Below are 23,879 nucleotides of genomic sequence, written 5' to 3'. Positions count from 1 at the left end.
TGTTAATTGTTTTTCTTTGGTCCTCCTGCGAACACCTTGGGCCATTATTTTTAAACATCAACCGTACACAATAAATGAACACGTGAACATAAAGATATGTAGTAAAACCCGTGTTATGTAGAATTCAAGCAATTGGCAAAAATTGGTGGAAAATAAATAAGTAACAAATATGGAAGTTTAAAACTGGTGCGCCTCGCCGTTAATTCAAATATGGAAGTTTAAAACTGGTGCGCCTCGCCGTTAATTCAAATATAGAAGTTTAAAACTGATGCGCCTCGCCGTTAATTCATAAATCATGCAACACACAATCTCAAACAACCAGAAAATTCACTTATCTGGCATCTACCAATCCCCATAGGTGTCAGATACCATGGGTTTTAGTGCCAGATACTAGGGGGTTTATTGCAATATAAAATAAATTGTTATTTTCCAACTCCCTCAGCTCCTCTAATTTTTTTTTGGAAAATTTTATTTGTAGTTTTCCAGACTCACACTTTACAAACATCACAGGGCATCAATGCTCCCCTTTTACAGATTGGTTTATATTGAGTCCTTATTTTCCCTCCTCCCTCCATCTTTCATCCACCCCAACTTTCACAAAGAGAGACATATCAATTACTAAAAACAACAATGCAAATACACTTTAAAGGACACTATCTCCTTTTTTGAGGCACCTGTGCCTCAATGTATCCCAAGTATGGTTGCCACACCTTATCGAAAGGATCGTATCTCCCTCTCAAGTTATAGGTAATTTCCTCTCGAGGAACACAGCTCTGCATCTCCGTGTTCCATCGTACTGTGCTTAGCTGGGAGTCAGATTTCCAGGTAACCGTTACGGCCAGCGCCAAGGCAACTTTTACAAATTGAATTTGGTGTTTGGACAACCTTGGGCTCACGTCCATAACATCCCCCAACAGCAACAGTGCTGGATCCTGTGAATACTCCACCCCTGTAATTTTATCCAAAATGTCCCCTAATTCTACCCAAAAGCCAGGTTGAATGCACAAAGATTCCTGTCTCTACCTGTCTCTAAATCACAGGTCCTCTAATATTAAAATAAAATTGAATCCTCTGGTATGTTTTACAGTAACACAGGATGAATAATTATTTATTTTTACACCAGAACAGCAAAAACTTTAGGGAGAACTGACTGAGTTCTTTGTGATAACAGGAGAATTCGATCTGGTCCATATGGATGGACAATTTGAATGAGAGGTTCCAGAGGGTCAGAGGAATTGCACATAACCTGCAAGGTTAGAGGTGAAGAGACTTTCTTTTCACTGGTAATTAACCTTTAAAAACAATTACCAGCTGCTGTTACTGTGGATTTTTGCAATTATTCCAAGGGAATCGCACGATTTTCCAGTCAGATGAACACCGTAGAATGTGAATGGTTGACTGTAGGCTGGTGGACGTGTCTCCCAGAATGCATTTGATCACCCTTTAGCATTGCAGTGGAATTCAAATGACATCAACAAGTTTGCCATTGTCACACTTTTGTCCACTGTTAGTGGAGTTCCTCAGGGTTCTGTCCTGGGTCCATTATTGTTTGTTATATATATTAACAATCTAGAAGTAGGGGTAGAGAGTTGGGTAAGCAAGTTTGCGGATGATACAAAGATTGGTGGTGTTGTGGACAGTGAGGAAGATTACTGTAGATTAAAAGGTGATTTAGGAAGGCTGGAGGTGTGGGCTGAGAAATGGCTGATGGAATTTAATAAAGTGTGAGGTGTTACATTTTGGAAAGGCAAATCTAAATAGGTCATATGCATTAAATGGTCGGCTATTGAGATGTGCAGAGCAACAAAGGGATTTAGGAGTTGTGGTAAATAGTACCCTCAGGGCTGATACTCAGGTAGATGGTGTGGTGAAGAAGGCATTTGGAATGTTGGCCTTCATAAATCGGAGTATTGAATTCAAGAGTAGGGAGGTTATGATGAAATTGTACAAGGCATTGGTGAGGCCAAATATGGAGTACTGTGTACAGTTTTGGTCACCAAATTATAAGAAAGATATAAACAAAATAGAGAGAGTGCAGAGAAGATTCATGAGAATGTTGACAGGATTTCAAGGTTTGAGTTACAGGGAAAGGTTGTGCAGACTGGGGCTTTTTTCTCTGGAGCGTAGAAAATTGAGGGGGACTTGATAGAGGTGTTTAATATTTTAAAAGAGACAGACAGAGTAAATGTGGATAGGCTTTTTCAATTAAGAGTGGGGGAGATTCAAACTAGAGGGCATGGTTGAAGGGGGAAAATTATAAGGGGAACATGAGGGGAAATTTCTTTACGCCAAGGGTGGTAGGGATGTGGAATGAGCTTCCGACAGACGTGGTCGAGGCGGGATCATTGGTTACATTTAAGGAAAGACTGGATAGTTACATGGAGAGGAGAGGACTGGAGGGGTATGGACCGGGTGCTGGTCAGTGGGACGAGGAGGGTGGGGGATTTGTTACGGCATGGACTAGTAGGGCCGAACTGGCCTGTTCTATGCTGTAAGTGGTTAATATGGTTATATGGTCAGCAGAATCACAGATGACAATGCGGAAGTGTACAGCTGTGAGATAGATGAGTTATTTTAGTGGTATCACAACAACAGCGCGCCTCACAGTTTGGCGGGCAGCAACCTCCTTTGAAGAAGACCGCAGAGCCCACCTCACTGACAAAAGGCAAAGGAGGAAAAACCCAACACCCAACCCCAACCAACCAATTTTCCCTTGCAACCGCTGCAATCGTGTCTGCCTGTCCCGCATCGGACTTGTCAGCCACAAACGAGCCTGCAGCTGACGTGGACTTTTTACCCCCTCCATAAATCTTCGTCCGCGAAGCCAAGCCAAAGAAGAACAACAACGCACTCAACATCAGCAAAACTTAGGAACTTATTGTGGACTTCAGGAGGGGGAAATCAGGAGAAACATACCAACCAGTTCTCGCCAAGGGGGTCAGCAGTGGAAAGGGTAAATAACTTCAAATTCCTGGGTGTCAACATCTTTGAAGATCCATCCTAGGGCTTTCATGTCGACACAATCATGAAGAAGGCTCACCAGCAGCTATACTTCATTAGAAATTTGAGATTTGGTATGTCACCAAAGACATACAAATTTATGTAGGTGTACCATGGAGAGCATTCTGACTGGTTGCATCACTCTCTGGAATGGAGGTACTAATGCACAGGACAAGAAAAGGCTACAGAAACTTGGCCAGCAGCATCATGGACATTAGTCTTCATTAAGGACATCTATAAGAGGCAGTGTCTCAAGAAATAGCCTGTATCATCATGGACCCTCACAACCCAGGTCATGCCCTCTTCACACTGCTACCATCAGGAAGGAGGTACAAGCACCTAGCCGTACAAGGATAGCTTCTCCTCCGCATTAGATTTCTAACTGGACAATGAACCCCAGACACGGCCTCACTTTCTCTTCTTTTGCACTAATTTTTAAATTTTATTTTCCACGTAATTTATAGGAGTTTTTGCACCTGTGACGCTGCCGCAAAACAACTAATTTCATGACACATGTTCATGACAATAAATTGTGATTCTGTTTTTTTTAGACTTTCCACTGGCCCTGCTGCTGTTTGTTGAGTGAACAGAAAGAGAAATAAATGAGGATTGTGGGGAGATCAGAGTCCAGACCTATTTCTAAAAGTGGGCTTTACACCTTCCTCAAACACAGTCAAAAATATATTATTCCAAGCTAATGCTGTTATTCACCAGGGTAGTGGTTCTCAATCTTCTTTCAGTAATAGACCACCTCCCGTATTCCATTACCTAGCATGGATCATCAAGAACAAACCCTTGGACTGCCAGTGCAGGGAGGAGGGAGCTGATGAGCTCAAAGTCTTTTCCAGACATCCAATGGGATTTTTTTCTTGGTGGCAAAGTTCTTTTCAAAAATTTTTGTTTTGTTATTAAATTTACAACCTACATTTATGTGCTGTCTGCGTATTACATCAGTAACATTGGTCTTCGTTGTGGACCATCTATTACAAACCAGATTGTAATTGAGAAATTCTGCCTTTGAACATTGACAACTAAATTCGCATTCAGAGAGCCCAGCCCTCACCAAGTTTACTGAAGAGTTATTTCTATCTTTTTAAATGGCTTAGTGACAACTCTGGGTCCTAATTCTCCACCAAAATTCCAAGATAGCTGTGGTTCTTCTCTGCTTCTGATTATGCAATCAAAGCCTACCTCTTCTGAGAAACTGCCTTCAACTTCCACCATTGCATAGCAGCAGAGCTGAGATTATCGACTCAGTGGGATCACGGATTATGTCTGCAACCCTTACACTTATACTATGTGATAAGCTCTGGTTTGCTGTTCTGCGTTTGACCATTATTAATTTATTGGAGTTAATTTATTCTGCTTTCTTTGTGAAATCTCTGGTGAAATGCAAAATTGTCCAAGACATAGTTTAGACTTTAGCTGAGGTGGTGAATGCAGGCTCAACTTTAACATTTACGAAGAATTTGGACATCTATGTGGAGGGAGAGATATGGAGGGCTATGGACTGCTGGGTGCAGGTCAGTGGGGCTAGGTTCGGCATGGACTAGAACAGTTTCTGTGCTGTAGTGTTCTATGGTTCTTAGTATAATAAATATAGAACACTACAGAGCAGTACAGGCTCTTCGGCCCTTGATTTTGTGTGGACCCATATATTCCTTCCTAAAAAAATTAATTAATCTTCCCTACCCCATAATCCTCTCTTTTTTTTTCATCCATGTGTCTAAGAGTCTCTTAAATGCTCCCAATGTTTCAGCCTCCACCACCATCCCCGGCAAGGCATTCCAGGCACCCACAACTCTCTGCGTAAAAAAAACTTACCCATGATGTCTCCCTAAAACTTTCCTCCCTTAAATTTGTACACATATCCTCTGTTGTTTGCTGATCCTGCCCTAAGAAACAGGTGCTGGCCATCCACCCTATCTATGCCTCTCATAATCTTGTAGATCTCTATCAAGTCTCCTCTCATCCTTCGACACTCCAAAAAAGCCCCAGCTCTGCTAACCTTGCCTCATAAGATGTGTTTCCCAATCCTGGCAGCATCCTGGTAAATCTCCTCAGCATCCTCTCCATTGCTTCCACATTCTTCCTGTAATGAGGTGACCAGAACTGAACACAATACTCTAAGTGTGGTCTCACCAAAGATTTGTCGAGTTACAACATGACCTTTCTACTCATGAATTCAATCCCCCTATTAATGAAGTCCAGTATACCATAAGCCTTCTTAACTATCCTCTCAACCTTTGCAGCGACCTTGAGGGATGTATGGTTTTGAATTCCAAGGTCCCTCTGTTTATCCACACTCTGAAGTAACTGACCATTAATCCTGTACTCATCCTTCTGGTTAGTCCTTCTAAAATGCATCACCTCACATTTATCTGGATTGAAATCTATCTGCCACTTTTCTGCCCAAGGCTGCATCCTGTCTATATCTTCCTGTAACTTTTTGACAAACTTCAGCTCCATCCATAACTCCTCCAACCTTGGTGTTATCCACAAACTTACTGACCCATTCTTCCACCTCTTCATCCAGGTCATATATAAAAAATCACAAATAGCAGTGGTCCCTGTAGCACTCCACTAGTCACCAACCACCAGGCCGAATACTTTCCTTCCACTACTATCTGCTTTCTTCCTACAAGCCTCCAGCAACTCCCCTGCAGCCAAAGAAGATTCAAAGATCATAGCTACTGCCCTCACTCCTCTCACTTCCCATAGCAGCCTGGGGTATATCGTGTCCAGCCCTGGGAAAATCAATCTTGATGTTTTTAAGAAGATCCAACATTTCTGCTTCCTTAATCTCCAAAGTGTCCAACACACAGGCCTGTTCAATTTAGACTTCACTGTGATCAAAGTCCTTTTCTCTTGCACATACTAATAACATTATATCGCTATGTTTTAGTATTCAAGAATTTTAATACTCTTCATGAAATTGAGTAAAGCTGCCATCATTTAACTTTGAAACAATTTACAGCTCTGAAATACAACTTCCATATTCTCCCTTATGTGACACTCATGCAGAAACAATGATGCACAGACACTCCAATTCCAAACTTACGTGGCACCAAGGTGGTATCATCCGAGAAGACATCCTCCGAGAAGACATCGCCTGAAACTGAAGCAGAGTGTAAAATATAAGAATCAGGTTACAAACAGTTCATCAGGTCTATTTTTTGTTACAAGTCAATGTTTCATGAATATTTGCAAAAGGAGAAGGCCTTTCAATCATCTTGCACCAAAGAGAAAGATTACTGCTGAGGTGAATGCACCCACAACTCTGCATCCCCATCTTCATTGCCTTTTACCTCTCAAGAATCTATAGCTCTGCCTTAAAAATATTCCAAGACCCTCAGGATTCTTCTATCATCATGCCAGCTACTGACATTCTGATTAGGCTTTAAACGGCCCATTAAAGGAGCCGATGGTGTTTTATTTTAAAATCTTGCAACTGCAGGGTCGGGCCCAACATAGCAGTGACTGTGCTGGGAGTGGCCTCGAGGGGTTGCAAACTCCGGGGAAGCAGACAACTGGTGTAAGGCCCCCCATTTGAGAAGGAGAAGCAGAAGGAATGACCCTATGGGATGGTGACCACATCCCTGGACCAGTGAGGGGCTCTGCACCTGAAGAACACATAGGTGGCGGGCTATGGACGATGTGAGTCTTGGAACCCACGCAGGCTCCAGGCTGCTGGCGACTGCAGTCAAGGGACTCACACCAGGCTGCAGGCTGCTGGAAATGGCTGGAGTCTGGCTGGAGGGGTACCAGTATCAGAACCAGGATGTGAGAAGGTGTTGAGGGTGGGAGGGTCACCCATGTGGCTTTGGGTGCTGAAGGTTTCCTGATCATGTCAGAGGTTTGGATCTGGAACTCAGGCTGCCGATGGTTTGGACTAAAGGTTTGTGGCCACAGAGGCTGCAGGAGGGCTGGAGGCAAATCCAGGGACTCTCTTTTGCTTCTCTTTCTCTGACTGTAAGGGGAGCTGGGCAATTTCTGCTGATGGTGAATCTTTGTCTGTTTTACAGTAGACTAAATACAATTTTGAGTAATATTCATGCTTTATTACACGACAATAAAAGAAACTCAAATCTTGAATAGAAGTACTCCAGATGCAGTCTCATGCGCTGCATGAATGAAGCCTATTCACCTTGCTTCTGCCTTCAATTTCCCAACCTCCCCTCCCTCCATCATCTCCATCTATGGCTCCAACTGTTTCCACCAAGCTGACAGCATATTATAGGAAATATCCAACCCTGGTCACCTCCCCCTCTTCCATCAGGCAGGAGATACCTGAGCTTGAAAACACCAAGGTACAAATTCAAGGACAGTTTCTTTCCCATTGTTAACAGATTGCTAAATGGACCTCTCATTAGTAAAGGATGGTGATGTTAAACTGTTTCAACGGTATTTTTCTCTAAATCCTGCATTTGGACTTTGTAACACTACACCCCGTACTTCTATTTTATTATTGCACTGACTGTTGAACTTAAATATGGATTTACCTGCTTGGATAGCATGCCAACAAACATGTATCTCAGTACACATGAAAATAAACAATTCAAATACTTGTACTCTAGCACCTGTGTACAAGCTTTATTTTTAAACGATACTGAGTTTTTTGCCACTTACATTGTACAATGTATATATGCACTGAAATTCTTACTTCTTGCAGCTGACCAGGTATTTGCATAAAAATCATTACCAGTTACTTAATTAAATTAAAAAAGACAATAACTATCGAAGATAAACCTTCAAAGTAATCCTAGTACAAAAGAAATCAAGTACCAGATCCTTCTACATTTGAGAACTCTAAAATGAGGCATTATGCTTTTTCTTTCAAATTGTGCTGTCCAAATAAACAGTTTTCATTTTCTCAGATCCTTGCCCATTCAATTCATCTATCTACATTCCTCTGTCATCTCCTGACGTCCTTTTTACAACTTACTTTACTGACTAAATTTGTGCAATCAGCAAACTTTACAACCAGATTTTCAATGAGCTTCCGGCAGACGTGGTCGAGGCGGGATCATTGGTTACATTTAAGGAAAGACTGGATCGTTACATGGTTAGGAGGGGACTAGGAGGATGGGGATTTGCCACGGCATAGACTAGTAGGGCCGAACTGACCTGTTCTGTGCTGTAAGTGGTTATATGGTTATAGGTGATCTTCTATCCATGCCCAAATGCCCAAACTTTGCAACCAGATTTTCAATGTCTTTATCTAGGTCTTTCGTCAGGTGATCGTCTATCCATGCCCATATGCCCAAACTTTGCAACCAGATTTTCAATGTCTTTATGCTCGGTCTTTCATCAGGTGATCTTCTATCCATGCCCATATGCCCAAACTTTGCAACCAGATTTTCAATCTCTTTATGCTAGGTCTTTCATCAGGTGATCTTCTATCTATGCCCATATGCCCAAACTTTGCAACCAGATTTTCAATCTCTTTATGCTAGGTCTTTCGTCAGTTAATCTTCTATCCATGCCCATATGCCCAAACTTTGCAACCAGATTTTCAATGTCTTTATGCTAGGTCTTTCGTCAGGTGATCTTCTATCCATGCCCATATGCCCAAACTTTGCAACCAGATTTTCAATGTCTTTATGCTAGGTCTTTCATCAGGTGATCTTCTATCCATGCCCATATGCCCAAACTTTGCAACCAGATTTTCAATGTCTTTATGCTAGGTCTTTCATCAGGTGATCTTCTATCCATGCCCATATGTTACCTCTTTCACCAATCACTTTTGTTTTCCTCCAGAATATTCAATTGAAGACTTTATCAGGTCAATGATGGTGAGATTTCTCCAATTGGTCCACTCATCATGATTGTACTGTCCACATGCCACAAGATGGATGTCATTGAGAACAATGTGTGGAATTCCAAGGGTTCTTGGCAATGTTTTGATTTAAGCACCTGGATTTATATGAACTATCCTCTTTTTAAAGAAAAAAATGTGTATGTCTCTTCCCTTCTTAAGCAAATTAATCAATTATGGCTAGCTGTTTTAACACGTTAAACATAAATCATACCAGCTAACCCAAAACCACAAGGAATTTTCAGCTCTGTCCAAAACAGCACTGGGTTCCATATCATGTTCTGCAAGAGGTCAGCACTATCTGCCTGGGACTTTGCTCATTGTCATTTTCAATGTCTTTCTCCAGTCCTCATGCAAAACATGCAGATACACAACCAGACGTAACATACATACAGACAACAATACATATGTAGGACAGTATTTATATATGAATACGAGAGTCCTGGATGAAAGGAATAGATAAGATAGAAACAGGGAGGTTGTTTTCAATGATAAGTGGGTCCTACAAAAAAGGAGACATAGGCTGAAGATTTGGGAGAGTAGATTTAAGGCAGAAAAGAGGAACAGAGTTCTGAATCTGTGGAATTTGCTGCACAATAAGCAGTAGAAGCTCCTTCACTGAATGTGTCTAAGGCAGATAGATTTTTAAATAGCTGGTGAATTAAGGGTAATGGGGAACAGGCAGGAAAATGGAGTGAAACACTAGAGTCAACAGATGCTGTGATTGCACTAAAAATACAGAAATGCTGGAGAAACTCAGCAGGTCTTGCAGCATCCATTGGATGTAAAGATATATTACCAAAGTTTCGGACCCGAGTCTTTTTTCAAGGTGAGAGCAAAAAGCAGGAAGGTGCCTGAATTTCAAGGCTGCGGAGAAGGAAAGAAAGGGCAAGGGGAGGAGCACAGACTAACAGACAAAAGGTGATAATGGTAGGTGAGAGCAGAAAAGTGAGAATTGATCAGGGGAGGGGATGGGTTTGGCTCTGCGAAAGCAGAACTGGGGAAAAGGAATCAGAGATAAAAGGGAAGAAAGAAGCAAGAGCAAGAGAAAAGGAGATATACGGATAGATGGGTTTGGGGGTGGAAGGTTATGGAACCTGGAAAAGTTGATGTTAATGCCATCTGTTTGGCGAGTGCCTAGATGGAAAATTAGAAGTTTCTCCAATCTGTAGATGTGTTCAGTCTGACAGTGCATGAGAATGTCAGCAAAGGAATGGGATGGGGAAGTGAAATGGGTGGCCACTGGGAGATTCAAGCTATTGCAGTGGACAGAGCAGAGGTGCTCTCTGAGGTAGAGGACACCACAATGAGAGCACCAGAGGCTGCAGATGATTCCTGGAGATTCAAAAGAAAAGTGTTGCTTCACTTGGAAGGATTGTTTGGGGCCCTGAACAGTGGTGAGGGAAGATTATGGGTTGCAATGGAATATTTGGGAGATAAAATTAGAGTAGGTTACATACATACACTCACTTTAAAACAGATCTCATTTGAAATATTGAATTCATATTCAGTAACTTTGCAGAATCTATGGAGAATGGTATGCACATTTCACAAGTTACATCATTAAAGCAACAAGCAGGAGATGCTCTGGCTGTTAAAAGCTCTTTGCAAGGGTTTTGACAGAGTGCACAGAAAGGTCACTCCTGGATTTTTATTTACCTAAAGACAACAGCTTGACCAAGAAGACTAACTCCTATTGTTTGCTAGAGAGGTCAGGGGTTTTGCAAGTGAGAGTCACATGGGATTTCTGGCAGTTGGAGAGGGAGAGACAGACAGAGAGCTGAAAACAAGCAGGGGAAACTGGTTGGAACTGAAACCAACTCCAGAGCAGCGGATTGCTGGAAGTGCTATCTGTCTGATGTGTCTCTTGGAATAAGTAGAACAGAAAGGAACTCTGTGATAGCCTGAAAGAAAGAGATTATCATCTGGAGAACCCTGATGGGGCAAGTTTCATCAGCGAGACATTGAGGTGACTAATGGTGGTACCTCAGTTGTGGAAATCCTGGAACAACAAATCTCTCTTTGCAAACCCTACGAGAACCTTCCTGAGCAGTAAACATTTACCTTTCGAGCACCAAAGCCTGGTGAACTTTATACATTTTAAATTCTGTGCACAGTATAAGAATTGCCTGCAACCAGTGAATTTAGAAGAATGAGAAGTGAGATTGAACTGTGAACCAAAGAACTTTTCTTACACGTGCACTTAGAATTAGAAGGGGATTAAGTTGGGTTTAGTTAAGTTAATAGAGACAAGTTAAAGTTTGATTCTGTTTTCATGTTTAAAGATCATTAAAAACAACTTATGTTTAAGTAACTACTTGTCTTGGTGAATGTCTATTTTGAGGTCCTTCGGGCTCATAACGGTGCAAATAGAGCATCTCCTACAGGGGTAGGTGTCAAGCAGGTGGTAGGTGGGAAGGGAGGAGTGGAAGTGGGAGTCACAGAGAAGGCAGAGAGGGGAGGAGAAGGAAAGGTATCTGGTGGTGGGATCATGTAGTAGGTGGTGGAAATGGCGGAGGATATTTTGGATGTGAAGGCTGGAGTGGTAGCAGATAAAAACAAGGGGAATTGTTTTGCATGGGGGTGGAGGGGAATAGAGCAGATGTGCAGGTAACGGAGGATATGTGGGTGAGGGCCAAGATGTTAGTGGAGGGGAAGGCATGTTTTTTGAAGGAGGACATCATGGAAGAGCTTGTCCTAGGAGCAGATGTGATGGAGATAGAAGAATTGAAAGGAATGGAATTGGGTAAATGGAACAAAGTCAACAACCAGATCAACCATGATCTTATTGAATGGCAGAGTAAACTCGATGGTTCAGATGGTCTACTTCCACTCCTTTTTTCCTATGTTCTGAAGTTCTAAATGGAAAATGATAAATATATTTTTTTTCTGACTCAGTTGTATTTATTGAAATTAACTGAACAGATACAATATATATACCTAATTTATTCCTTTTGCATTGACCATTTTATTATTTTCATCTCATTCTCAATAACTGTTCTAAATGTCTGACAGAGCTTTGCATTCATTGATGGTCTTATATTGCATACATCAGACTAATGCTCTGTCTGTCTGCAGCTTGTAAGTAAAACTGGGTAAAATTGGCAATATTCTCTCTCCATAATCTTCCATCTGCTCATTAGTTCAATAGTCCACCTCCCCCAAGCACCTGCCCCATGCCCAAGAAACCCTTGCCTCCTGCATAGCCCTTCTGCTATCAAGAACAGTCTCCTCTCATCACTGGAACTGCTGTTTGCTGATTCGCCAGCAGGAGATAGATATCCTTGAAGAGGAGAAGTCTGACAATCTTTTGTTGCTGCTTTCTGCAGATAGAAATTATACTGGGTAACAGTTTAAAGAAAGTAAAGAATGGCAGGGAAATCATCTACTTAAACACACCATGGAGGGCAGTATCTATTCAGTGCTGTTCAATTACAACAGATGTTAAAATTGCAAAGTTTTATTTTCTGTTCAGGATATCATCACATAGAAGAAAACTGCCTTATGGGTAATAAAGGAAATAAAAACTGGCGAAGCGTAGGTTTGATGTGACAATCTTGTGGCCTAATCTGTACGACTGAATATCTATTAAATATGAGTGCATTGGAGAAATTCAATCTGTTGGAGGAATTCTACTGGTTGAGCACCATCTGCGGATGGAAAAATCAAGGCTCGATGATGAGTTTTGACCCAAAATATGGACAGTTTTGTTTTCCTGATCGGCTCACCTATTTCTTGCTCTAGTTTCTGGCACCTTGTGTCTCTGTTCTTCCAAACCTTATTGCATTGTGGAGATGTTTATGATTACAAGGCAATAGATTAATGCTTGCCTTATTTCATAAAAGTTCAACATGCCCTTGAGCAAATTTTAGACACATGTACTGCGAGATCATCCAGAGTTCCCATTGTAACTTTCATATGAAGACAAAGAGATAAGAAATCAAGGCTAAGTCAAGATCCCACATGGGAGGTTAGATCAGAAGGTTAAGACACTAGGTATCCATGGAGAGGTTGTAAAATGGATTCAAAATTGGCTGTGTGGGAGAAAATAAAGAGTGGTAGTGGATGGTTGCTTCTCAGACTGGAGGCCTGTGATGAGGGGTGTGCCTTAGGGAGTGATCTGAATGATAATGTGGTAAATTGGATCAGCAAGTTTTGCTGATGTAGCAAAGATAGGAAGCATTGTAGACAGTGAGGAAGATTTTCAAAGCTTGCAGGGGGATCTGGATCAGCTGGGAGAATGGGCCAAAAAAATGGCAATGGAGTTTAATGCAGACAAGTGTGAGGTGTTGCATTTTGGAAGGGCAATCCAAGGTAGGACATACATAGTAAATGGTCGGGCACTGAGGAGGAACAAAGATCTGGCTCTGTTTCCTCGCATACACAGTTTGAAACCAGTGCACAAAGCAGTTCAAAGTATAGAAAAAAATCTTAACTAAATATGCTACTTCATAGAATACAATCTTACTTGTATTATATTAAAACATGCCAATACAGTTTTATCAGCCATGAGAGATCGGCTATGCCAAAATTATTTTGAACTAATTTCAAGTTTACAGTTGCACAAGCATTCAGTGTGCACATATTTTTTAATCATAGGAAAAAAATTTGCACACGGCAAGATTTTTGTGCACACTGACGATTTTAAAAGGGACAGAGAGAGTCAATGTGGATAGGCTTTTTCAATTAAGAGTGGGGGATATTCAAACCAGAGGCCATGGTTTGAGATTGCAGGGGGAAAATTATAAAGGGAACATGAGGGGAAATTTCTTCACGCAAAGAGTGGTTGGGATGTGGAATAAGCTTCCGGCAGAGGTCGCACAAAATCAGTGAACCGGTGCGGACTCGAAAGGCCAACATGGCCCGTTTCCGTTCCGTAAATGGTTATATGGTTAAATACATAAATGGGAGTGATCTGGAGGGCTATGGAATGGGAGCAGGTCAATGGAACTAGTGGAATCATGGTCAGCATAGACTAGAAGGGCCAAATGGCCTGTTTTCTGAGTTGTAGTGTTCTATGGTTCTCCTTTCCATTCCTTGCAGAGGGGTTGATATTAATGATCGAAAAGTTCCAAGATTTTACTCAAATTATCATTTTTTGTGTCCAAGCCTAAACAGAAAGTTATTAGAGAGTTTCTTGTGACTGAACTCCATCTGTTTTCTGCACATTCTTTCTCGTTATGGATAGAATATAGGAGCGGGTAAGCTGCTGGGTTTTTTAATTCTCCTCCCCACCTCAGAGGTGCTGCAGCCTATTTGAAATGACCAATAGCTACCCAAGGTTATCAGCTAGCCAGGGAAGTCTTCAAAAAACCTTGTCACCAATTGAAGCAACCTTTTCTGGCAAGCTATACATAAACAGTCAACCATCAGCACGCTTGACAGAAGGGGTATGTGAGCCACCACTGCTATTATGCAAACTGGCTCAGCGTAGTAAACCGCAGTATTAAACCAAGGCAGGCAGCCAAGTCTGTGTGCTGTGTATAGCAGTGTCACCCATTTCTATGATCTCATAGCTGGAAGGGGGCCAGCTTTTGTTGGCTGCTCTGTAACATATCGAATAACCTTAATTGTCAGTCTGACAATACTTTATAATTTATATATCCCTTCATCTGCAGCGTTTAAGGGCCCTGAAAATTTATTTCACAACTTTGCATTTTTAAGAAGGTTATGAGAATGACGGTTTTTCTGCTAAATGAGGAAATATTCTGGTAGCAAACTGTTCAGTGAGATTTGTAGAATATTAGATCTGAATACTTACATTCATTTTCCATCCTACTCCAACCCTACCATATTTGGGACAACATAAGAGTTGCCTTCAATTCCACATTAACAATTAACACAGAGCCCCCTGGTTTTTAACTTAGATTATTAATAAAGTTCCATTCATAAGGAAAGGTCCAAAATATTCAGGGTTTGTGGGAGTTCTATGTTACAGGAATATACAAGACATGGAACAAGATCGAACAGCTCCTGGACTGTGGTTGTGAACTGCAGTAACTATAGGTTCCCAGTTTTCCCCTCTTTATTCTGCTCCTTGTGCCTGATGTTACTCTCGTGATTTCAAACCTTTCATTAAGCACTGAGATGGACTGATTTTTGTCTCTCCTGCATCCCCAGGCTTCTCCTTTCCCTTACACCCCTTCATCCTTGCTGCAAGGATGATCCAGGCTGTTGGCAACTGCTTCAAAACTGCAGCTATGCTACTCACAGAGTATCTAGAAACCAGTCTTCCTGCACGAGAGGCAGCAGAAAACCCGGGGCACATAGACAACTGGTGAGTTTTCAAGCCCAAGATTTTTGTTAGGGGGATGTGAAGCTGTCGCTGTTAGATAAGGGAAGTATTGATCAGTGATGATCCACTGGTAAAAGTGTGGAACAGTCCACTCCTTTTCCAAGGTCCTGAAGTCCAAATCTCCCATTGCTGATAGCCCCACTGCTTCTCAAACCACCATTACTCAGTTCAAAATAATGTCCTTACCCACATACTTCCTTGGCTTAGTAAGCTTCAAATCCTGCAAATCTCTCCAGATCTGTGTGAACCCACTAATCTGGTACACATTTTCCTTCTATTCCCTTCCAGTTCCTCTCACCTCTTACAGCTTTCATTAATGTGATGATACGCTGTGGTACATCACTCGGCCACCAGGTGGCCTAGAGACACAGAGCCCGGCCTAATGACATCCAACCACCAGGTGGGCCCAGAGGGACCGTGTGCTCGCGCTCTCTCTCTCTCTCTCCCCCTCCCCCCCCTGGGATCACACTGTAAGCACAGCTAGCAGCCAAAAAGATATTTATGTGGGGTGCCCTTATCAATTAATCTAGCAACTTGTTCCACGCTCCCACCACTCTCTGCATGAAAAAGTTCCCCCTAACACTCCCTTTAAACTTTTTCTCTTTAACTCGTGTCCTCTGGTTTTGTATCTCACCTAATGCCGGGGCTTTTACTGAAACCTAACTCTGTTTTTCTTTCCACAGTTGCTTCCCTTTGTGTCAATTTTTTCCAGTATTTTTTGTTTTTGTTTTAAACCAATACCTTCCTTTCTCTTGGGTGACCCATCATTCTGAACCCAGCTAAACCCTGCACTCATCAAATGGTAACACATAGCAAACTTATTGCTTGTAGTGAATTACAGGAACACAAGAAATAGGAGGCAGGAGTCGTTAGTCCATTGAGCCATCAAGCCTACTCCACAATTCAATAAGATCATGGCTGATCCGATAATAGGCTCATCTCCACCTTCCTCCCTTTTCTTTATATCCCTTAATTCCCTGACTATGTAAAAAATCTATCAACTTTGTCTTGAGTATATTTATTGAGGTCACTTCCACTGCTTCCATAGGCAAAGAATTGCATAGGTTCACCACTCTCTGGGAAAATAAGTTCCTCCTCATCTCTGCCTTAAATCTATTACCCTGAATCTTGAGGCCATGCCCCCAGTTCTCGTCTCACCTGCCAGTGGAAACAACTTCCTTATCTATGCCTTTAATAATTTTATACTATTCTATAAGATCCCCTCTCATTCTTCTGAATTCCAGTGAGCACAGATCAGCTCGTTGAGCGGTATCACACCAACAACCTTGCCCTGAATATTAGTCAAACAAAGGAGATGATTATGCACCAGGAGGAAGTCAGGAGAACACAAACCAGTCCTCATCAAGGGCTCAGTAGTGGAGAGGGTCAAGAACTTCAAATTCCTGGGTGTCAACATCTCTGAGGATCTGTCCTGGAGTTTCCACGTTGATGCAATCATAAAGATGAGCACTCAGTGGCACAGGGACAGTTCGTCCCTGCTGCCATCAGATTTCTGAATGATCAATGAACCAAAGACACTGCCTTACTTTGACTTTTCATGCACTATTTTTATTTATGTTTGTAAGGTGGTTTATATGAATGTTTTTACACTGTGATGTTGCCATAAAACAACAAATCTCGACTTGTTCATGTCAATAAATTCTGATTCTGACAGTGGCAGATGATTCAATCTCTCCACATAATTGTTAATAGTAATGAATCTGTAGTCACAGGAGACTTCAGCTGCTGGAAAATGGAGCAACAGACATGCTGCTGGGGGGGAATCTCAGTCGATAGAGCAGCATCCATGGGACAAAAAGAATGGCCAGGTTTTGGAATGGAACCCCTCATAAAGACTGAGTTTTGATGAAGGATTCAGGCCCGAGATGTTGAGCATTCATTTTTTCTCCTCGCCGCTGCTGCTCCACTTGATGGGTTTATTCAGTAATTGTTCTGTCTTTGGGCAGTCAGACCTTAGCTCTCACATCTTTTCAACAACTTTGAACTGCCCCAGTATGAGGTTTTACCTTTTCTTGATCCAATGCTGGCTTAATTTTGCAGCAAGTTCCAATAGCTTGAAAGTGGATTTGGGTTAAAGGTAATCCCTTATCTGATGCAGCACTTGCATACTTTGCACTTGTTTTGAGTTGTTTATGATCATTTCTTGTTGAAGTCCCACCCAATGGGAAAACTGGACCAAACACTTCCTGCCATGACTTGTCCTAAAGTGGTTCTCATTTACTCAATCTATTTGAAACTGTGACATTACCAGCATGCACAGTTGCATAATCCCAATTTAATGAAATGGAATCAAAAAGATTCAATTTATGACCTTTGTTGTTCTATTATGAGTGATCAAGGAGAACAACATTTTGAAAGTCAAGAACGATACATATGAATTAAGGAATTCTACTGGAACTGATTTAAATCTTCATTAACTGCCTGGATTGATTTACAAATGCTTCATTTTGAAGACAATTCTCTGCACTGCATCTCAACATAGTGTCTCTGCACTGGATGCTATGATCTGTGGTCTTGATGATCTCTGTGACACAGACACAAGTTTGGCATGCTAATCCAGAACATGGGGCCCCATCATGAAACATTTTCTGTTCAGACTTTCCCTGTCCTGATTTCCCCTCACGTTCTCTACCTCCTCCCATCCACCTTTCCCTCATCTCCATGGCTAGTCCAGAGAGTTCAATTTAACCAGACTGACCTGCATCCCAGAAGGCAGAGTGTGCCAATAGACTGACAGCTGTAGGCTCAGGGGCAGCCATCCATGAAAGCACAAGTCAGCTTCTATCGCTTTTGAACAGAAATGAAATGTGGTGGCAAATCCTTAAGGTGAGATGTATCCATCTGGTGATTTTTCTTTGAATGATGACCTTCTGTGTGCATCGAGAATGAGTGGGGCAATTTCTAGGCTTTATTTTCCAAAGGCTCGTGTAGAATCAGAAGTTTGAACAATTGAGCAACACAAAAACTGCTCATCTTGAGCAAACAGAGTTGCTGGAAAAACTCAGCAGGTCTGGTCATATCCATGGGTAGAAATAGTCACTTAGAGTGAGACACAGTGAAGATTTGGGATTGGGATCCTATATCAAGAACCAACAAACCAGACCCAAAACATTGACTGACCATTTCTTCCCATGGATACTGCATGGCCTGCTGAGTTGTGACAGCCGCTCATTGTTTGCTTGCCGAAGTTTGGACAAGTTTTCTTTGAAATTATAGACATTTCTGCTTAGGATCATCAAAATAGCTGAGAAGATAAATGGTGGGGGTGGGGGAGGTTCCCTTTCCTCCATTGACAACATTCACCAGGAGCAATCCTTAAATAGTCAGCATCTTCGACCCACTACCATCAAGGAGGAGGTAGAGGAGTGTGGAGGCCTGCAATTGCGGAGATCAGGCCGACACATCGCGCGGCAGCAGACGCGGACAGAGCACTAAAGTGACTCCCAGGACAACGAACCGGAGGGGGTAGAAGCTGGGGCAGCATCAGACCAACAGCCCTAAAATGGCTTTGGTCAAGCTGTCCAGCTAAATCAGCAGAAACAGGCTGGGGAAGAAGGGCATTCGTATGCATGGAGGTTCCCGCCCGCTGTTGTTATTCATATGGATGACACAGTCAATCAGCAAATCGGTGGGAACTTGAACAGTATAAAAGCAACCTTTCCAGCCCTAATAAAGCAGTGAGCTTAACCTGCCACACTTTGTGAGTGTTTCTTTGTAGCAGTCAGCTACAGGAGCATCAAAATCAAGACTGCAAAGCTGGGAAATAGGTTCCTCCTGCAGGCTGTGAAGTTGATGAACAGTAGCGCATACATGGGTAAATCATCCCAAAATATTTATATACTGTATATTTTTAAAAATTATCTCATTATATATATTATTGGGCTGTGTATTGTGTTTGTACACCATGGTCTAAAAAAATGCTGTTCTTTCTGATTGTATATGGAGAGTATGATGATAATCAAGTTATTATGCCCATTCAGAGCCAGCTCTTCAGCGCTTGACGTCCTGCTTTGCGGAAACTGCCAAAATGTTTGGCCTGGAAGTCAGCCTGAAGAAAACTGAGGTCCTCCATCAGCCAGCTCCCCACCATGACTACCAGCCCCCCCACATCTCCATCGGGCACACAAAACTCAAAACGGTCAACCAGTTTACCTATCTCGGCTGCACCATTTCATCAGATGCAAGGATCGACAATGAGATAGACAACAGACTCGCCAAGGCAAATAGCGCCTTTGGAAGACTACACAAAAGAGTCTGGAAAAACAACCAACTGAAAAACCTCACAAAGATAAGCGTATACAGAGCCGTTGTCATACCCACACTCCTGTTCGGCTCCGAATCATGGGTCCTCTACCGGCACCACCTACGGCTCCTAGAACGCTTCCACCAGCGTTGTCTCCGCTCCATCCTCAACATCCATTGGAGCGCTCACACCCCTAACGTCGAGGTACTCGAGATGGCAGAGGTCGACAGCATCGAGTCCACGCTGCTGAAGATCCAGCTGCGCTGGATGGGTCACGTCTCCAGAATGGAGGACCATCGCCTTCCCAAGATCGTATTATATGGCGAGCTCTCCACTGGCCACCGTGACAGAGGTGCACCAAAGAAAAGGTACAAGGACTGCCTAAAGAAATCTCTTGGTGCCTGCCACATTGACCACCGCCAGTGGGCTGATAACGCCTCAAACCGTGCATCTTGGCGCCTCACAGTTTGGCGGGCAGCAGCCTCCTTTGAAGAAGACCGCAGAGCCCACCTCACTGACAAAAGGCAAAGGAGGAAAAACCCAACACCCAACCCCAACCAACCAATTTTCCCTTGCAACCGCTGCAATCGTGTCTGCCTGTCCCGCATCAGACTGGTCAGCCACAAACGAGCCTGCAGCTGACGTGGACTTTTTACCCCCTCCATAAATCTTCGTCCGCGAAGCCAAGCCAAAGAAGATGCCTTACCACAGAGGATGCTCCCCTACTCTTGACCCTTGAAGATTTTCACATTGCAGTTTGTGTGAACGTTTCGGAACTGAGCAATTCTTGGGGATATTGTCCATCTCTGTGCATCAAGTGCATAGCACTGTTTATTTCAGCACTAATTTGTCAGATGTGCAAGAAATGTCTCCTCTGAACTAGATTCCCAGCATCTTCAAATATGCACGGATGGCAAAATTGTGATAGTGTAGACAAAGTAAATGCAAGCAGGCTTTTTCCACTGAGGTTAGGGAGATAAAAACTAAAGGACACAGTTAAGAGTGAAAGGGGAAAAGTTTAAAGGGAACATTAGAGGGAACTTCTTCACGTAGAGAGTGGTGGGTGAAGTGGTGAATGCAGGCTCAATTTTGACATTTTAAGAAATATTTGGACAGGTACATGGATAAGAGGGATATGAAGGAATATGGTCTGGGTACAGATCAATGGGACAACGCAGAAAAATACTTTGGCACAGATTAGAACGGCCAAAGTGTCTGTTTCTTTGCTGGAGTGTTCTTTGGTTTTATTCCCCAGTCTCTCCATTGTTGGGAGGACTGCTTGGAGAAGTTAGCCTTCATGTAAGAGAGGCCCATTGTTGGTTAGCCCTGGAACATTCAGGTCTTCATAATGCCACACTGGACTGGAACAACACTATGCAAGTCCCATTGCTTATCTAAAATCATTTGGCACCTCCCTCCCAACTTGCCACCACCACCAACAATAACATTCGCAACTTATTGATTACCCCTGTCAGTGATGAAAGCTTTGAACTCAATTTCCACTCCCCCCCACCCCAAACATCGATTTCCCCAAGTACTCTCCCCGAATGAACTAATAACCAAAAGTCATAGCATTCACGCCCAGAACACACAAAGGTCTGACTCATTTCCCCTCCCCCACCTCACTGCCCACTGTCTAAATTGGGTCTGAAACCATTTGCCCTCTCTCCCCACCTGACCTCAGTACAGGATATCATCTTATCCTTAATAAGCTTCTCAACTAATAAAATTTGCGCCAGTGAATCCATAATGAAAACTGTCATTGGCAAACTCAAGATTTTACTTGTGATTCTGATAAACGCTGACTTGATTGGACTGGCTTAAATTACTTCAATTAGCAGATGTTAGTATCTGCTGCTGCATTGAAACCCTTGGCTTCCTGCCCATGTAATCTTGCCTTCCCTCATCTTTATCCCTTGTTTATTCCAGCAAATCAGTTTCTACTCACTAAGTGGCAAAGTGTCTCTTAGTGTGTAAGAGTTGATGGAATTACAAAGCTAACTTTCAGTGTAATTACCTTTGACAAATCACCTGTTCCACTGAAGATTGCCCTTTTGAAACAACTTAGTAAGATGAATAGGAATCTCACCCTTGGCCTTGAGCTGGTTAGAGGGTTAAGATTTCAGATTTATTATCAATACATGACATCACACAACTCTGAGATTCTTTTTTTCTGCAGGAGAGGCAGAATTACCACTTCTTCGTAGTGCGAAAAAAAACTGTACCCCATGTAAACAATAAAGAAATATAAACAAACTGACTGTGTAATTATTGAGAAGAAAAGAAAGAAACAATAAAGTGCAAAGATAAAAATTTTGAAATGAGTCCCTGATGGAGTTTGCCGTTGAGGAGTCTGATGGTGGAGGGGGAGCAGATGTTCCTGAACCTGGGGGTGCGAGTCTTGTGGTAACTAGACCTCTTTCCTCAAGGTAGCAGTGACAACAGAGTGTGTGCTGGGGGTGTGGATCCTTGATGATTTCTGCTGCTCTCCAATGGCAGCATTCCCCAGTGATGCTCTCGATGGTAGGGACAGATTTGCCTGGACAGTGAGGTAGATTACCGTAGATTAAAAGGCGATTTAGGAAGGCTGGAGGTGTGGGCTGAGAATTGGCTGATGGAATTTAATACAGATAAATGTGAGGTGCTACATTTTGGAAAGGCAAATTTAAATAGGTCATATACATTGAATGGTAGACAATTGAGGAGTGCAGAGCAACAAAGGGATTTAGGAGTGATGGTAAATAGTACCCTCAAGGCTGATACTCAGGTAGATGGTGTGGTGAAGAAGGCATTTGGAATGTTGGCCTTCATAAATCGGAGTTTTGAATTCAAGAGTAGGGAGGTTATGATGAAATTGTACAAGGCATTTGTGAGGCCAAATTTGGAGTACCGTGTACAGTTTTGGTCACCAAATTATAGGAAAGATAGAAACAAAATAGAGAGAGTGCAGAGAAGGTTCACGAGAATGTTGACAGGATTTCAGGGTCTGAGTTCCAGGGAAAGGTTGTGCAGACTGGGGCTTTTTTCTCTGGAGCGTAAAAGATTGAGAGGGGACTTGATAGAGGTGTTTAAGATTTTAAAAGGGACATTTAAATGTGAATGTCTCCAGAGTAAATGTGGATAGGCTTTTTCAATTAAGAAAGGGGGAGATTCAAACTAGAGGACATGGTTTAAGATTGAAGGGGGAAAATTATAAGGGGAACATGAGGGGAAATTTCTTCACACAGAGGGTGGTGGGGGTGTGGAATGAGCTTCCGGCAGACGTGGTCGAGGCGGGATCATTGGTTACATTTAAGGAAAGACTGGATCGTTACATGGATAGGAAGGGACTAGAGGGGTATGGACCAGGTGCTGGTCAGTGGGACTAGGAGGGTGGGGATTTGCTACGGCATGGACTAGTAGGGCCGAACTGGCCTGTTCTGTGCTGTAAGTGGTTATATGGTATATGTCCTAGACTGTGTCCACTACCTTTTGAGGGCTTTACACTTGGGTGTATTGGTGTCCCCCAATTCAGAGCATGATGCAGCCAATCAGCACATTTTCTTCCACACACCTAGAGAAATTTGGCAGGGTTTTTGATATCATACCAAACCTCTGCAATCCCCTGAGTTAGTAGAGGCACTGACGTGCTTTCTTCACGATACCATTAATGTGTTGGGTCCAGGAAAGATCCTGAGAGAGTGACTCTGAAGAACTTAATTTGCTCACAATCTCCGTCTCTGATCCCCCGTTGATCACTGGATCGTACACCTCTGATTTTCCCTTCCTAAAGTCAACAATCAGCACTTTGGTTTTGGTGACATTAAATCAGGCTCCTCAATTAAAGTTTAGGTTCTGTCATCTTAGAATTTTTGGAGTGTTTTACAAGCCTTCCAGTTCACCTCAAATGGTAATCTGGCTCCTTGAGTTAAAGCAGCGTTTCCCATCCAGGGGTGCGAGATAACATTTCAGTTTCTTTTTATAAATCCATACTCCTTCAATTTGGAGAATATAACCATATAACCATTTACGGAGTGGAAACAGGCCATGTTGGCCTTTCGAGTCCGCACCGGTTCACTGATTTTGTGCGCCCTCTTCAGGCACTGGTCCCGGTAGATCTGGTCAGAGCTTCCAGTTCTGCTCAGCATGGCCCAGTCCCCAATTATAGTATAGACAGAAGGTCTCGGATGATGAAGAGCTGAAGGAAGATCTTCTTGAACTGCGCACAAATCGTGTCCTCAAAATGCAGTTTGAAAGCCAAACTTTGGAACAAGATTGGTGTTCGGCAATGGACATGTTTCCAAGACTGTGAAAAAGCACTAACTGTGCTCATCCCCTTTGCGACAACATACTTATGTGAGGATTTAGTGCCCTATTGTCAATCAAGACAAAATCTAGAAATCGCTTGGGTGCACAGGCAGACGTGCGGATCGCTATTAGCAACCAAGTGCCACGTTTTGAAAAACTCTTAAGCAATAAAAAGGAACAAAAGAGTCATTACATTTAAATTGGCTTATGAACAT

The 23,879-nt window shown here is 42.6% G+C and overlaps 1 protein-coding gene across 15 annotated transcripts in view; it reads right to left on the bottom strand.

Moving 5' to 3' along the window:
* Positions 1-23,879, bottom strand: part of LOC138740247 (CD99 antigen-like protein 2) — a 224,114-nt gene that overhangs the window by 71,740 nt on the left and 128,495 nt on the right. For all 15 annotated transcript variants that reach the window (XR_011342768.1, XR_011342763.1, XR_011342764.1 and 12 more), the window contains one exon: positions 6,062-6,118. Coding sequence is in view for 9 of the 15 variants with exons in the window: in XM_069892602.1 (XP_069748703.1) it covers positions 6,062-6,118 (57 nt within the window). In the remaining 6 variants the exon portion in view is untranslated. The remainder of the gene's footprint in view (positions 1-6,061; positions 6,119-23,879) is intronic.

Source organism: Narcine bancroftii, chromosome 8 (assembly GCF_036971445.1).
Source record: "Narcine bancroftii isolate sNarBan1 chromosome 8, sNarBan1.hap1, whole genome shotgun sequence".
Classification (NCBI taxonomy): Eukaryota; Metazoa; Chordata; class Chondrichthyes; order Torpediniformes; family Narcinidae; genus Narcine; species Narcine bancroftii.
The sequence above is the reverse complement of the archived record's forward strand: the minus strand, read 5'-3'. Positions and strand labels throughout refer to the sequence as shown.